The sequence below is a fragment of the Rhamphochromis longiceps genome, linkage group LG16 (assembly GCF_057381845.1).
Source record: "Rhamphochromis longiceps isolate RC_006_pf linkage group LG16, R_longiceps_female_GT1.1, whole genome shotgun sequence".
Lineage (NCBI taxonomy): Eukaryota > Metazoa > Chordata > Actinopteri > Cichliformes > Cichlidae > Rhamphochromis > Rhamphochromis longiceps.
In genome coordinates, this window is record NC_140572.1 from 21,015,716 (window position 1) to 21,031,926 (window position 16,211).

The following is a 16,211-nucleotide window of genomic DNA, read 5'->3' on the forward strand; positions in this document are numbered from 1 at the left end:
ATTGCTAGGCCAAGCAATGTATTTTTCCTTCTGTTACCATGCCGAGTCATTTGATTGTTAAAAATGAAACATCTTAACTTTGTTAATAACATATCCCAAGCTTTGGCCCGCAGCAGAATGTGTGCATGAAACATTTCCTTTCAAAGCAGATTAAAATTTATAATTTACATTTTATGGCTAGTCCTGTCTAATTTGTGGAGCATTAATTTAAGTGATAATATCATCATAATTACTGGACCCCATGACCCAAGAGACATATATCATACTGTATCTCTAGTTAGACTAGCGAACTGGGTATCCATCACATTAAACAGCTTTAATGTCTTCATCAGTAAAGTGTAGGCTGTTCTTTAATTATTTTGTTTTTCCTGCTTTATTGTTTCATAGCCAGTGTCAGGCAGCTGCCCCCTACAAGAAGGGCCGTTCAGCCACTGCAAACAGATGGTCCACACTTCTTTATTAATCACAGCATCAGCTTTGGTTTCATTACAGACTGAACTGTGTGCACCACATGACCAGTATGTGGAACGTTTTCATTGGTAATCCATTACTGTCTTTTGCTTTTACACATACACACATATGTTTTTAGCATCAAAATGAGGACTCAGAAACGCAGGGAGATCTCTGTTTTGAACATATTCATGTTATCCTTTACTTTTTCTGCCCTAACGTGCACTTGCATCCTCATGTAAACACAGTGTGACTGCTATCTTTTGCAGTATCTCATTACAATTGCACCAAGTCACTGAGATAGGAAGAAAGAATGCTAACGTAAGAATGCTCATGTGTGGAAAAGTACTGCAGCTCCAAGGTCAGGTGAATCACAGTGGAAAGACACAAAGGCTCGGTGTCAAGCAAGTTAAAACATGAGCTACGTCAACATGATTAAAAGACATAATTGAAATTTGCATCAAGGTGCCCTCTTTCTTAGAAAGGTATTATCTATTGAACTGCTACATACCTGATCAACTGAAAAGACAAGTCTTGACTGTACTTGTCGATGATTATATAACCATGAACACTGACTCATGTGAACCCAGAATTTGCAAACCAACACTTCATGGTAAAGTGCTGCCAGGACCCCATGAACATACACACAAGCTCTTTTGAGGAAACTGAGTGTGCTTTTTTTGCAAGTATTGTGACAAAGAAGAATGATCAGAATGTAGTTTTAGTGTGTGTGTAGTTTGTGTGTTTTTTTCTTTTTGCGTTTCTAAATCTGCATTTCAGAGTTTATATAACTTTCTGGCCTAGCTACACACTATGGTTCGCTGCGTCCGGTGGCACTGCCCTCTGTTTTGCATATGTCACCCTCGCCCTTGGGGTTTCTTTTGCCATCCGGTCCTTCCGTGACCACTGACGTTTAATCCAGCCAGGCTTGCGATGACTGCCTGTGTTGCCCTTTTTTCGGATCACGTTGTTGTACATTCCACTCATCCTTTTACTAATAATTCGGGGAAACTCAGTTTCTCTGTCTGGCTCTGTACTTAATTTATCTCAGAGTTTTTCAATCTGCCTCCCTTTAGAAGCCAAAAAACATGTATTCAACACAGCCCTGGATTTCTAGAAAGCACTCAGGACTCCATGCCAGAGGACCCATGTCAGTGCAATATTGAGTTTGATATAATCAGAGGTCATTTTAGGGGTTTTCTTAGCTTTCATGTCAGAGTATTGAAGCAGTTTTTCTTTAGTGCTGCTTGATTGTGACCTTATAAATGATTGCCGCACTCCTCTTTGATTCATAAACCCGTTTAGTTAACATGGTTTAGAAATAAAACTTGTTAACTAAGATACCTGCATTTGCTGCCTGTGACAGTAAGTGTCTGCAATTTTAGAAATGCATGAACATAAAACGCATGAGAATGATGATATCATAAGTAAGATTATATAGATTATAAATTACAATTAAGGATTTAAGGGTAACGATTAATGTCACACTCACTAGTGTTGCATTAAACCTTGCAAGTCAAAAGCTAATCTGTCAACTAGTCTATAGTTGCTTTGTACTCTAAAGCATCATTACAACAGGTAATTGTAGTAATATACGACAGACTCTGAGTGACTTATTTAATGCCCATCTGCTGTATGCTTGCATTAAGTGCAACAATCAAACTGTTCATATAACTGTATGTTATTTTTTTCCATTCATTTCATACATAAGGTGGATGAGATAACAACTCTCTCGAGGCTGATGTGGTACTCTTGCCTTTTATTGCGAAAGCATGACATGTGGTCTCCCGCTGTCCGTCCATTTCACCACATATTGTGTTGTAAGGAGCTTTCATCAGACTAAGCCAACTGGAAAAATTCACCTGAAAAGTGTCTGAAAACTGACCAGAGTTAAGAGAAACATAGAAAAAATCCAGGGTCAGCGTGGAGACCCTGAAACACTTGGACTTTTTTTTTTTACTATGCAAAATCTCCTTTTATCTGATTTGCACATGAAAATTTCCATCAGACACCAGCCTGTAACTTTTCCACGAGGAGAGCATTAGCAGGAGGACCTACATTTGCAAAGTAGATAAGGCAGTTTCTATTTTACTTTTTAAGACTCTTTCCCCCCTTTTCTTTCTTTTTGGCACACTGGTTGAGGAATTTTGCAAGACATATTCCACAGAATGTCTATCGGGTTACAGACTTACTGTTTTCATCTATTCTGCTTCTATTGTCTCTCTCCTTTAGGCTAGAGACAACTCTTTTCAGTGTGTCTCATTGCACTGATGGTCTTTGTGCAAAACCTTCCATATGCCTTAAGTTTTGTGTTTACAGGGAAGAAACCCAGCAGCTATCCAACTGCTGGCCCAGCAATACAAAGCATGAATGATCTGGAAATGATCAGATATAGTAGGAGTCATCCCTTACAGCAACGTGGCTCTGTTGGGCAAAAACACCAGGCTTTCAAACAATTATAAAGTATGTTATCAAGCATCCTTTTTACACACAGACACAAAGCTGGAGTGTCCTTGAGACAGACCTCTTATTGCTCTTGACAGCTGGTACCGGAAAATTTACTATAAACAAGGACTTCATTTTAATTCCTTGGTTTTTCGCTGAATATGGAGTCAAGCATATCTGAGAACTGATTTACTGGGGTAATTCATTAATATATATATGTATATGTATATATGTATGTATATATATGTGTATGGCTCTTAAATGTGTTGCATTACGTGTTGCTGCCATCTAGGGTAAGCCTGTTTAAAACTGCTTTCGACTGGCTATCACTCAATTTTATACTGCGCTCCCTCTATGAGGGCAAATGAGGAATTACATTTCAAACAAGTCAGGCCAAGCCAATAACTATAAAGTGATGTTATTTCTTTTTGGTATATGGGAATTAATGGGCGTATAAATGTGTTTTTCACCTTTTAACCACTATCAGCACTCTTATGTCTCAAGTATCCAAAGCAAATATCAACATTTTAATATGCCTTATTCAAGGTCATGCCTCACACACACACACACACACACACACACACACACACACACACACACACACACACACACACACACACACACACACACACACACACACACACGAAAGATAAAGACAGCAAATAAAATATAAGCAGCTTTCTTTGAGCTAATTACTTCGTAGGTTACTCTGACCGGCGACGCTCTTGTGCTCTCTCCCTGTTTTTCTCTGCTTTCATTCCAAAGTGATTTCCTGATCAGTTCCATGATGTGGCCTTCTCAAACATGGCAAAAGGTTGGTACAGTTGAAGCTTAAATGTTTATAGTCTTTGTCACTCAGTAATGTTAAATTGTTAAATCTATCTCTATATATTTAAGAGCAAATTTGTCTTCAGGTGACATTAAATGAAATAAATAAAGGAAAAATAATGCACTGTTACTTGTTTTGTGTTTTTGAGCTCTGAAAACTCATTTTCTCACCTGATAACAAATGTGTTACTTTGTGTATTCAAAAGGGCACATGAAGGGTGCATGTCAGTTTTCTATGCTTTTTCTTTTATAAGCAATTAAAGAAAGAATTTCAGTGTAACAATAAAAAACCTAACATCATGTTTTGATCAGACTTGCAGTGTTTTACATTTTATGCTGATAAAAAACAGTAAAGTACTGTTGACGCAAATCAAATGAATTGAAAGTTCAACTTTGAATGAAAATTGAATTAAAGAATACCCAAGAACATCTTCTTTGCTGTTTTTTCTTTTTTTTCTTCTTTATATTTTGCTTTATTTTTTGTGTTTGTGTCAAGCAGATTTTGGATTTACAGGATTTAAAGCAAACAAATGGGGCTATAAAATAAATTTTCCATGTTTTTTCATTTTTTGATAAAAGTCTTGTGGTTCTTTCAACTAGTTGAGTGACACTAATTGGTCAAACTTGACCCTTCATCTTGAGACGTCCCTTACCAACGCACTGAATCACTTCCTGGATAACTGGAGGCGCAACGTGACTGCTGCAAGCAACTCTCTGGACAAGACTCTGGCTGAGGAGAACTTCAGGGACGTGATCTGGTATCTCGCCGTGATGATCGGCATGTTTGCCTTCATTATTGTGGCCATGCTGGTGAACACAGTCAAATCTAAAAGGAGGGAGCACTCTAATGACCCCTACCACCAATACATCAAGGAGGACTGGACTGCTCAAAAACAGCAGGGCGATATCATAGCTAATTTTGAGGCTAGATAATGAGGGCAGAATGAGGTCACAGCAGAGATTTGCTGTGAAGACCAGCAGAAAAAAAAGTCATATAAAAAAAGAACCATCATTAATCAGTTACCATTACTAATGAGCACAACAGCAGATTTTGCAAAGTTATTTCTTGATGTCCCACTGCTAACCTGTTAGATGAGCTTCTGAAGGACAGCTTATATGTAGATGTATAACAATGCAATACTGGAAATGTATTAGGGAAAAAAATGTAGATTTTGAGATGTTGCGCTTTGAAGCATATAAAGATTTTGCACTTTGAGCTGTTGTTTCTTTATTCTCACATATATGCACCCACACAAACATACCTAGAGACAAGACAGAGACGGAGAGAGAAAGAAAGAAAGAAAAAGAAAAGAAAAGGAGGAGGTACACCGAATAAAGGTTTATAATTTTTAACCATTGTGATGGTTGTGATGTAAATTTCCAGAGGTATTTGTTGGACAGCACTCACATAAAAACATTTTTTCTGCCAATGGCCATCTGCTGCATGTGTCCAGATGGCACCTATTATCTCATTTTCTTTACTAATCAACTCAACTTACAGTCAGTGTTCCCTTGTTGTAAGTAAGTATGGGCTGTGAGTTTTGGGCAGAACTTTACTTGATAAGTAGCACTCTAAAAATGTAATTGAAGTATCAGAGGTCTAAGGTTTCCAAAGCAACAAAAGTGCATAGTGAACATAAAGACATTCTGACATTCATGCACATTTTTCAAAGATTCAGCTTTGTGTAATCACACCTGCACATGCATTCCTGCTGTGCTGTGGCCAAAAGTGCTATGAAAAGGTTTGTCAGCAGCCGTACATATTTTGGCCTGAGGAGGGCAGCAGTACCTCTATCCCGAGATCTTATAAGCACCTGCAGTACTTCAAGCAGGAGCATGAATGCAAGACACCAAAGTAGAAGTGTTTCTAATGCTTTTTTGTGGCTTCAGTGGTTATTAAAGATGCAGTTTACTAGTAAAATTGTGTTAAAATCATTTGAGGTACATTTAGTTATGAGAAGCCAGTGAGACATAACAATTCAATCACATTCCAGCCAAAGCAAAAGCTGTTATATTATCAACACACTGGACAGCAGCACAGTGACTGTTCTTTTATTTGCTTGTCCTTTGCACATCTGTTGCCAGATTCCATTAAAATACACCAACATTTTCCACTGTAGCACCAAGCTCCTTGTGGACTTTTGGTCTTCACCGATATCTCAGAATAACTAAACCCTCAAATCTCTAGTGCTCAGCGTGCTTGTCCCACATTACTAACTCTCCCAAAGAGACATCACAGTGAGCAAGTACTGTAACTCATTATTAAACCCTGACTGTCATCCTTCGCTATCCTCTGTTCTCAGTTTGCTCTTCTATTTTTAGCATTCAAACAACTGGTCTCCTAAAAATGGGCCTATCCTGCATGAGTAGTGGAAGGGGAGTGCTGCTATGTATGGTATCCACCCCCAGTGTCTTGCAGCCCTTGCAGTACTCCTCTTTCGCCTTTGTGTCTGCAGGCGTGAAGAAGTAATGACGAAAGGAGTTTCTTGGCCCAGAGGATACGTTAAATTTTTTGGATTTCTTTGGACACCGGGGGATGCCTGCAAACTGCCACTGACGGACCAGCAATATATCTGTTTCTTACATTTCCTCATCCTTTCATAGGCCTTATAGGTGACCTTTCTGACCGTGCACTTCCTTTATACTGTGAAACTAACTCATACTCTGGTGGTGTGTGATAACTCTGGACCATGCTCTCCCTGTGGTTGTTCTTGCTCCCCTGCCTAAACTTTGTGCCTCAGGCCCTGTCTGAGAAAGGCCTAGAGTTGCCACAGTATGATGGGAAAGACCGTGTTCTTGATATCAATGACAAGAACTACAAGAAAGCTTTAAAGCAGCACAGCATGCTCTGCCTGTTCTACCATGAGCCCATAGCAGACAGCAAGGAACTGCAAAAACAACACCAGATGACTGAGTTGGTGCTGGAGGTAAAGTATAAGGAAAAAGAAATCAATGCATGCAGTGCAGAAAAAGATTTGACAGGTCAGGGAGAAAAGTGCAGATAACTTTAAAGAAAGTTGAGTTAGCACTCAAGGAGATGCAGCAAAGAAAGGAAAACTCATATGATTTGGTTGGGTGACAGCGGTGTGAGACAGAGGGCGCTCATAATCCCATCAAACAGACTCATAAGTGACTCTATGTTAGTGCTACAATAAGCAGAGAGGGACCTGGTGAGCTATAAAACTCCAGAGCTCTCCATTTTAATCTCTGTATATATGAGGTTCCTCAAGGTCATTGTGTGCACAGATGCAATGAGATGCAGTGCTGCCACTTCAGGTTATTTCAGCCAATTCAGTGTGTGCCTCCTTTCCACAGAAATGCGTGAAATTTATTCTCCTTGTGATTATTCTTTGCTGGCAGAAATAATCCAAGAGCTCATTTATATAATGTTTTTAAGCCACACATGTGAAGGCTGATGCGACCTTCTCTTCTTTGGTATATTAAAGGTATTTAATAGATTGAGTAAGCAGCTGGAGACACGTCTATATAGGAGATTTTAGTCTGTCTTTGTGAATCCTGTATGAAACTGTTCATTCTACCCGTCTCGTGTGACACATGGTGGAGGACATGTTGCTCTTTGAAATGTTAAAGGCAACCTGAGCCCATACGTGCAGGCAGAACAGGTAGGCCACGTAGTTACTCAATAAGGCAAACATGACACCATGCACAGTGTATTTGTAATAGCTGATTAGAGTCTACTGGTTGTAAGTGAGAAGCTCAAGTATGCCACATATCAGCTTATTTACCCCCAATATCTACAATTTGTAGTATTCTGAGGTCTGTCCCCATCATGGGCAAAATACATTTACATAAGTCTATTTTTACTTGAGTATATCCAAGTAATGACACTCTGTAATTTCATATATAACAGGGGAAAATTAAAATATAAATTCCCAGAGACAGGATTAAGTTGTGGCACATTTTGTTTGTGCATGTAAAAGTAAAGAAAGTTGTTGAAATGAACTTAAGTCAGGCTTTGAAAGACTGGCAACCACAGCTCTCACCCCGTGACAGCTGGGACAGACTCCAGCCTCCTCACAACACTGAAGTGGAAAAGTAGAAGTAAATGGATGGATGGACATGTGAAATGAAAGTGCTCATATAAGTAGATACTTCTGCCAAAAGCAGACGTCCATTTAAAGACGCAATAAAGTAATCCTGTATTAGTAACTACACTGAGCTCTATTCACTTTTTTTTACTGTAAATGTTGATGCACTGTTTCATTTGGAACAGGATTGTAAAATAAATAAAATGAAGATCCACTCGTGAGTTCTTTTTAAACTCCATGTTATAATTTTACCAATCTTGATTATTAGTTAATCAAAGTATTAGTGAAGCTCATCCACCTTATTTCACACCACAATTGCCAGGCCAGTCATGTGTATAAACTTACCTGGCTATATTTAGAACAAGGCAGTCTGAATGATTATGTAACCGTATCTCTGTGTGGGCAGCTTGGACACCTCTGTCATATTGCCAACTTTGGTCATGCTGTCAAGCTCCCATTCACAAACAGTCCCATTTAACATTTTAACCGAACCTGCATTACTGTTTCCAGTACTCAGAAGCCAAAGTGAAAGTTTCTTTTTGTCTTGCCTATTTACGTGCTATGTGTTCAGTCCTGTTCTTACAATTTAGTCCTCTGTGATGTTTTTGTGTTGGTTGCAGCTTGTAGCTCAGGTTATGGAGGAGAAGGACATCGGGTTTGGAATGGTTGACTCCCACAAAGATGCAAAGATAGCAAAGAAACTGGGTGAGTATTGGTAGTGGTACAGACTAAGTCTTTTATTTAACCTCAGTCTGATTGGTAGATTTTGATGAAGAGAACTGCCTTTGATAGCAGTCATTTTTGTTAAGAGTCAGACAACTTTAGGTGTTTGACTGAATCTAATGTCTTATCATTTCTTCTGATCGCAGGCTTAGAGGAAGAGGGAAGCATGTATGTTTTTAAGGCTGATAGAGTTATCGAGTTTGATGGTTTGCTCTCTGCTAACACTCTGGCCGAGTTCTTGTTGGATGTAAGTAAACTTGCTTGAGGGTTGATTCCCAGTTGCTTGCGCTAATCACCACCAGTCACACCCTGCAATCCTCTCCTCTTGCTTTATGCTTATATTCTAGCTGTTGGAGGAACCAGTGGAAATCATAGGAAATGCTCTGGAGCTGCGAGCTTTTGACAGGATGGAGGAAGACATACGTCTCATTGGTTACTTCAAGAGCGAAGAGTCCGAACGTGAGTGTGTATATTTGTAAAACTCGTGTTTTTTTTCAGTCTGAACACACTACACCGCCTCGTTAGATGGATCTGTGAAGGACTTTCTGTGGCCCATGCCCTTCATTATAACATGGATTTTTAACCCACTCGTCTCCATGGATTTACAGATCCATTTTTACCGTTACTGCACACGCAGCTGCCACTGCCTGGTCGCCCTTTCACACGCTGTGGAACAACTGAGCGTAGTATAGTTAACTTGCAGATACATCCCATCTGACCAGCTGTGGGAGTGATAAGCTGAGGTCAAAGTTCTGCTATTTCCGCTCCCCATTGTGGAAATGTCAAGTACCCATCGGCCAAAGAAAGGACAAACAGATGTACGTCCAAAAAACAAGGAAAAAAACTGTTTAAAAAGCTAACTTGTTCTTTCTTCCTCTTTCTTTTTTACCTTAGACTATGAAGCTTTTAAAGAAGCCGCTGAGCAGTTTCAGCCCTACATTAAGTTTTTTGCTACATTTGAGAAATCTGTAAGTTACAAACAAACACATAAGGCAATGAAACACTTGCATGTGTAGTCCTAACAGGTCAGTTTTGGTTGCTGTAGGTGGCCAAAGAGCTGAGTCTGAAGTTAAATGAGGTAGACTTCTATGAGCCCTTCATGGAGGAGCCCGTGTCCATCCCAGGCAAACCTCACTCTGAGGAGGAGCTGGTGGAATTTATAACTGAACACAGGCGGTAAAAAAAGATTAATGTCATACTTTATGACTTTAGTAAAGTATAAAGATATATTTTCAATTTAACATCTAATGTTTTTTTTCTGTGCTGTCAGACCAACACTGCGAAAGCTGCGTGCAGAAAATATGTTTGAGACCTGGGTGAGAAAATTAATCATTTTAATTTTAGTTTCCCAAATGCTTTAAATAAATTCACATTTTGGTCTCTTTCTCTCAGGAGGATGATATTGAAGGCATTCACATTGTGGCCTTTGCAGAAGAGGAGGATCCTGGTGAGAGCATATTATATAACGATGGACCGCTGTTTTACTCGAGTGTAAACATGAGATGCTGAGCATATTTCCTGCAGATATGGAAGGCTAAACTATTCAGTCCTCAGGGACTGCTTATGTAAAATGAAAATTATAAAAGGTATGGACTTTAAAATGGATCAGGGTCAGCCTAAGGAGGTAGAATTTTTTCAGAAAGTTTTAGGATGTTTTTTTTTTTAATTTTAATTTTCTTTATTTTTTAGATGGTTATGAATTTTTGGAAATCCTAAAGGAGGTGGCCAGAGACAACACTCACCTACCTGAGCTGAGCATCGTCTGGATTGATCCCGATGACTTTCCACTGGTGAGAAGAAAGAGAAGCAGACAAATAATGAAAAAAAGAAAAGAAACAAACACACACGCAAAAGGAAAACCTGAAAATGTAGATTATTGTCAGACCTCATGCTCTTTCTCTTTCTGTCCTGCTGACTCTGTTCAGTTGATCCCCTACTGGGAGAAGACCTTCAAGGTGGATCTGTTCAGACCACAGATCGGAGTTGTCAATGTTACTGATGTAAGTCCCCGACTGTCACCACTAACACCGATGACACATGCTGTGCTCAGTTTTTACTGGCACTGTCTGATCTCTCTCTCTCTCTCTCTCTCTCTCTCTCTCTCTCTCTCTCTCTCTCTCTCTCTGTGTGTGTGTGTGTGTGTGTGTGTGTGTGTGTGTGTGTGTGTGTGTGTGTGTGTGTGTGTGTGTGTGTGTGTGTGTGTGTGTGTGAGCAGGCAGACAGTGTGTGGTTGGAAATGGATGATGAGGAGGATCTACCCACAGCTGAGGAGCTGGAGGACTGGATTGAAGATGTGCTCTCTGGCAAAGTTAACACTGAGGATGATGATGATGATGATGATGATGATGATGACGACGATGATGAGGATAATGATGAAGATGATGAGGATAATGAAGATGATAATGAAGATGATAACGAGGAGGAAGATGATGATAATGATGACGATGATGAGTAATTTACAGTGTTATCTGAGTATCCACTGTTTCCTCTTCAGAGTGTCTAATGTGGATATCAGTGCATCAGCTTTATGCTACAATAAGTTAATTTTTAAAAAAAGGTAATTTTTGCACTTAATGTGTGCCTGCTATTAATATTAAAAAGAAATAATATCTATAAAGGTCATTTTTGACTGAGAAAATAACTTTCCCAGTGTCTGGGTTCTATGTGAGGATCTTAGAAAAGAATCTAGAAGAGACAAAGAAACAAAGGGGTGAAGGCTAAAAAACAGACACACATATACAGTGGCTTGCCAAAGTATTCGACCCCCTTGAACTTTTTGTCACATTACAGCCACAAACATGAATCGATTCCATTGGAATTCCACGTGAAAGACCAACACAAAGTGGTGTACACGAGAGAAGTGGAACGAAAATCATACATGACTCCAAACATTTTTTACAAATAAATAACTGCAAAGTGGGGTGTGTGTAGTTATTCAGCCCCCTGAGTCAATGCTTTGTAGAACCACCTTTTGCTGCAATTACAGCTGCCAGTCTCTTAGGGCAGCGGTCCCCAACCCCCGGGCCTCGGACCGGTACCGGTCCGTGAGTCGTTTGGTACCGGGCCGCGAGAGTTGCGGCTCAGGTGTGAAATATATGGTTTCAGGGTTTTTATCGGTTTTCAGCGTTATTTTATTATCGTTTTTATCGTTTACTCGGTTTTCCTGGGCCTTTTCATGTGTGTTATGAATAAATCTTTTTTTTTTCAGTACCGGTACTAGTTTTATTTTGTTGTATTTATCCGCGACACCTTAAAGGCCGGTCCATGAAAATATTGTCGGGCATAAACCGGTCCGTGGCGCAAAAAAGGTTGGGGACCGCTGCTTTAGGGTATGTCTCTACCAGCTTTGCACATCTAGAGACTGAAATTCTTGCCCATTCTTCTTTGCAAAACAGCTCCACAACTGCCCTGTGATGGCCTCAGAGGTTGTCTAAGAGAATATTGGGAGCAACAACACCATGAAGTCCAAAGAACACACCAGACAGGTCAGGGATAAAGTTAATGAGAAATTTAAAGCAGGCTTAGGCTACAAAAAGATTTCCCAAGCCTTGAACATCCTACGGAGCACTGTTCAAGCGATCATTCAGAAATGGAAGGAGTATGGCACAACTGTAAACCTACCAAGACAAGGCCGTCCACCTAAACTCACAGGCCGAACAAGGAGAGCGCTGATCAGAAATGCAGTCAAGAGGCCCATGGTGACTCTGAACGAGCTGCAGAGATCTACAGCTCAGGTGGGGAATCTGTCCATAGGGCAACTATTAGTCGTGCACTGCAAAAAGTTGGCCTTTATGGAAGAGTGGCAAGAAGAAAGCCATTGTTAACATAAGAAGTCCCATTTGAAGTTTTCCACAAGCCATGTGGGGGACACAGCAAACATGTGGAAGAAGGTGCTCTGGTCAGATGAGACCAACATGGAACTTTTTGGCCAAAATGCAAAACGCTATGTGTGGCAGAAAACTAACACTGCACATCACTCTGAACACACCATCCCCACTGTCAAATATGATGGTGGCAGCATCATGCGCTGGGGGTGCTTCTCTTCAGCAGGGACAGGGAAGATGGATGGAGCCAAATAAAGGGCAATCTTGGAAGAAAACCTCTTGGAGTCTGCAAAAGACTTGAGACTGGGGCGGAGGTTCACCTTCCAGCAGGACAACGACCCTAAACATAAAGCCAGGGCAACAGTGGAATGGTTTAAAACAAAACATATCCATGTGTTAGAATGGCCCAGTCAAAGTCCAGATCTAAATCCAATCTGTGGCAAGATCTGAAAACTGCTGTTCACAAATGCTGTCCATCTAATCTGACTGAGCTGGAGCTGTTTTGCAAAGAAGAATGGGCAAGAATTTCAGTCTCTAGATGTGCAAAGCTGGTAGAGACATACCCTAAAAGACTGGCAGCTATAATTGCAGCAAAAGGTGGTTCTACAAAGTATTGACTCAGGGGGCTGAATAATTATGCACACCCCACTTTTCAGTTATTTATTTGTGAAAAATGTTTGGAATCAGTGTGATTTTCGTTCCACTTCTCTCGTGTACACCACTTTGTGTTGGTCTTTCACATGGAATTCCAATAAAATTGATTCATGTTTGTGGCTGTAATGTGACAAAATGTGGAAAAGTTCAAGGGGGCCGAATACTTTTGCAAGCCACTGTATACAGCAGGTAAAATAAGTACAGAACAATCCATCCAACCCACAGATGCAATGAAATCAAACCATAGATGTCCATAAAATAAAGTTATGTGTAGCAATGAGTAAGGAATTATGGTATTGCAAACATATTATGTTAATTGTGCCAAAAATACACTTTATATGAAAGCAAATTACATGAAATTTGCTTATTTACATATAATAAGTGCTACTATTGTATGTAAATATGTATGGTTAACAAGTTTGTTAGACCAACTGTTATAAAAGAGGAAATATTTTGGAAATCTCAAAAAAGCAATTTATTAGGCAGATAACTGATCATAACTAATAATAAAGTTTTTATAGCCAAACGTCTCCTAGAAGAATATACACAGCTTGCTGCATAATTAATACAATATGAAATCAAAGTAACTGTAAGCCTTAGACGCCACATAAAGGAGCCACAAATGTCCCTTCTAGTAGCAGCCATAACTAAGTAACCGTAAATGTAGTTAAATCTTTAAAAACTTCTCCACAACATGGAAGTAGAACAACAATCAAATTCCCTGAAAACATCAGTACAAATATTTATTTCTTCATTTTTATTTTATTTTATTTTTTGTACAAATGTGACTTTGACACCGCTGCATTAATGTTCAATGTTATGCTGTATAAAAGGAGACGGGGGCAACTCACGACCTGTCAGCTGCATCACATTTGGACATTTGGGAAAGCGATCTCTGTGTTTTCTTCTTTTCTGTTTTACTCAGTTTCTTTCTCACACACATATGCTGAAACACACAAACTTGAAAAACCGCACATGTATGCTGAGCACATCCTAAATATGTCAAACCAGGCACGTGTGTAGTCGTACAAGAGAAGGTATTTACAACCACCAACACCCCTAAAGAGTCCAAAACAAAACTACACCCTCTGTAAGCACAGTAACACTCTTGTAAATATAAACTTACAACACATCAAGCCTTATAAGTAGAAAAAGTTTAAAAAATACACATCAAATATCCTCACTCATTAACAGCTGATGCCTAGAACAGTGTTCCAGTAGTTGTAGGCAGGTGGCAGTAGTGAGACACCCTGATGTCCAATACTGGCAGCACAAATACTGATACTGAGTTGAGTTGTTCACAGTAAGTTATTACTATTGTTTTTTTTGTTTGTTTTTTTAATTCTTGAATGCTTGCAGCATGAAATAATGCAATATGAATTTTGGAGTGAGCGATTCATTTTGTACATAAAGTACTTAATGTTTTGAAATTCTTCAGAAATCTGATTTTAGGTAATCCTTTAGGTTGTGTGTTGCATTAAGCTTGTGGCTGATTATAGGACACTGGCCAACAAGATTTACATTACATGGAGCCATAATAAAAAACACAAATCGAGATGAAAATCAGGGCCATATGTTCTGAAATAATACAGCAGTGGGTAAAATTTTACTTTACCAACTGGACCATCCAAGCCTTGCCGTATTGGTCTATTTGATTCACCTTTGCTTTTATTGTTTATTTTATTTTCATTTGCTGAACACGGGACAGACTTGACTGGGGAAAAGAAAAGGGAGAAAGAAAGAGGGAAAGATGAAACATGAAATATCCTAACAGTATTCAGGTGTAGCCATCCGCACAACTCTGGATTGGATAAGTGGTAAAACATTTTTTTAATGGATATTAGTTTCTTTATTTAGGTATTGGAGCTGGGACAGGCTCCATCGCTCCCACAGTAGGACAGTCAGGTTTCTATATTTATCTGCTTTAATTCTTTTTATAATTTCTGCTTCACTGTGCAAATACATGGCCCATCCGATTGGCCAGGACACAACAAACCTAGCTGTCTCTCATCAGCTAAGTACAGAAATTCTAATTTATGACACCTTTTTATAAATGAAGGCCTATTTTAATGTTTTTTTAATATTTATTACTATGTTTAACAAATCAATTTATTTATGATTTTTCAGTCTTCTTCCTCTGCTTTTTTTAGTACATGAGACTTCTTTGAATGATCTGACAACTACAAACACGTCTATCTACAGTCCAATTATCGTAACAAGTACAGCGCAGACAGACAGGGTAAAAAAAAATGTTTGAAATGATAAAAAAAAATCATTCAAGTGATACATGATTTTGGTATAAAAAGTCTGTAGGGATAAAGTATTATTCACGTATAAATACTGTACATACATTTCCAATACAAGACAATTAAATAATAACTGCTTAGACTGAAAAAAGAGAGGTTCAGTTTATATTAAATGTCTTGGAGAGAGACAGACCCCAGTGTACACTACGATAAAAACCACACTAACGCACACATTTGCATTCTTAAAATCTCAAACGCTCCTATGCAGGCACGCACCGGCACATGCACGTAAAGGAAGCTAAACGTTTGTGAGGGTCATCTGTAGTGCATAGAGACATAACTGAACTGTGTTCTGCAAATGTCACGACAGAGGACATTTCAGTGCATTTCTCCTCATTTTGTGTCTTTTATCATCTTTCAAGACTCCTGGGACAAAGACAAAGACATAAATACTCTATATGTGAGAAAACTACATAAACATAGGTACAAAAAACAGTACAAAAAGATATTTCTTGAAAAAATTCAGTTGGATAACTGCAACAGTTCTGCAAGTCCAGAGCAGCAGCGCTCGTCCACTCTGCCACTGTTAAACTGAAGTTTCTGATTGGAGCAACAGTAAAAACTTGTGCGACTTGGGATCGATGTACTCTTCGGTCAGTCGGATGTAAGGGATGCTCTTGATGGTGATGGCTAAGCTAAAGTCGAGACACTTCAGAAGGAACTCTGTCCCCTGTTTAATGCCGCTGGTCACAGACGCTTCGCTCACTAAGGTCCACTGATCAGCCATCCAGCGCTCGGGGCCGTACTGCAGGGTTGGACCAGGCATGAGATAAGCCTCAAGGAAGGCCTACGCACACAGAGAAGCAGCTGATTATATCAAAGTACCCACAATGAAAAACAAAACAAAATTGATGTGTAAAGACAAAACTTGGGATAACATCTATATGGCAAGATTAACTCAATTTATTAATCTCCTGACCGATGAAACCATT

The 16,211-nt window shown here is 39.3% G+C and overlaps 3 protein-coding genes across 3 annotated transcripts in view; 2 read left to right on the forward strand and 1 right to left on the reverse strand.

The window, feature by feature from the left end:
* Window positions 1–3,679: 3,679 nt before the first annotated feature.
* On the forward strand, window positions 3,680–4,718 carry LOC146651037 (potassium voltage-gated channel subfamily E member 2-like). The gene is made up of 2 exons (XM_085385702.1): window positions 3,680–3,709; window positions 4,324–4,718. Exons 1-2 carry the CDS (start codon window positions 3,680–3,682, stop codon window positions 4,654–4,656), a joined length of 363 nt encoding a protein of 120 aa, XP_085241828.1. The 3' UTR covers window positions 4,657–4,718.
* A 1,426-nt stretch (window positions 4,719–6,144) lies between these two features.
* casq2 (calsequestrin 2) lies at window positions 6,145–11,117 on the forward strand. Its single transcript, XM_085383770.1, has 11 exons — window positions 6,145–6,650; window positions 8,393–8,477; window positions 8,642–8,742; window positions 8,843–8,954; window positions 9,390–9,463; window positions 9,541–9,671; window positions 9,766–9,811; window positions 9,888–9,942; window positions 10,185–10,285; window positions 10,421–10,495; window positions 10,711–11,117. Exons 1-11 carry the CDS (start codon window positions 6,414–6,416, stop codon window positions 10,948–10,950), a joined length of 1,257 nt encoding a protein of 418 aa, XP_085239896.1. The 5' UTR covers window positions 6,145–6,413; the 3' UTR covers window positions 10,951–11,117.
* A 135-nt stretch (window positions 11,118–11,252) lies between these two features.
* The window catches only part of LOC146651039 (vang-like protein 1), a 29,847-nt gene continuing 24,888 nt past the window's right edge, over window positions 11,253–16,211 (reverse strand). Inside the window, exon 9 of the mRNA XM_085383768.1 lies at window positions 11,253–16,066. Within this exon, the coding sequence (XP_085239894.1) occupies window positions 15,806–16,066 (261 nt within the window). The 3' untranslated portion in view covers window positions 11,253–15,805. The remainder of the gene's footprint in view (window positions 16,067–16,211) is intronic.

What these genes read in the sequence shown, in the direction of transcription:
- LOC146651037 (XM_085385702.1), top strand. Translation starts at nt 3,680, where the DNA reads ATGATGTGGCCTTCTCAAACATGGCAAAAG. An exon ending in CTTCTCAAACATGGCAAAAG is followed by an intron (nt 3,710 to 4,323) that starts GTTGGTACAGTT and finishes TCTTTCAACTAG; the next exon opens with TTGAGTGACACTAATTGGTC.
- casq2 (XM_085383770.1), top strand. Translation starts at nt 6,414, where the DNA reads ATGCTCTCCCTGTGGTTGTTCTTGCTCCCCTGCCTAAACTTTGTGCCT. An exon ending in TGACTGAGTTGGTGCTGGAG is followed by an intron (nt 6,651 to 8,392) that starts GTAAAGTATAAG and finishes TGTTGGTTGCAG; the next exon opens with CTTGTAGCTCAGGTTATGGA. An exon ending in TTTATAACTGAACACAGGCG is followed by an intron (nt 9,672 to 9,765) that starts GTAAAAAAAGAT and finishes CTGTGCTGTCAG; the next exon opens with ACCAACACTGCGAAAGCTGC.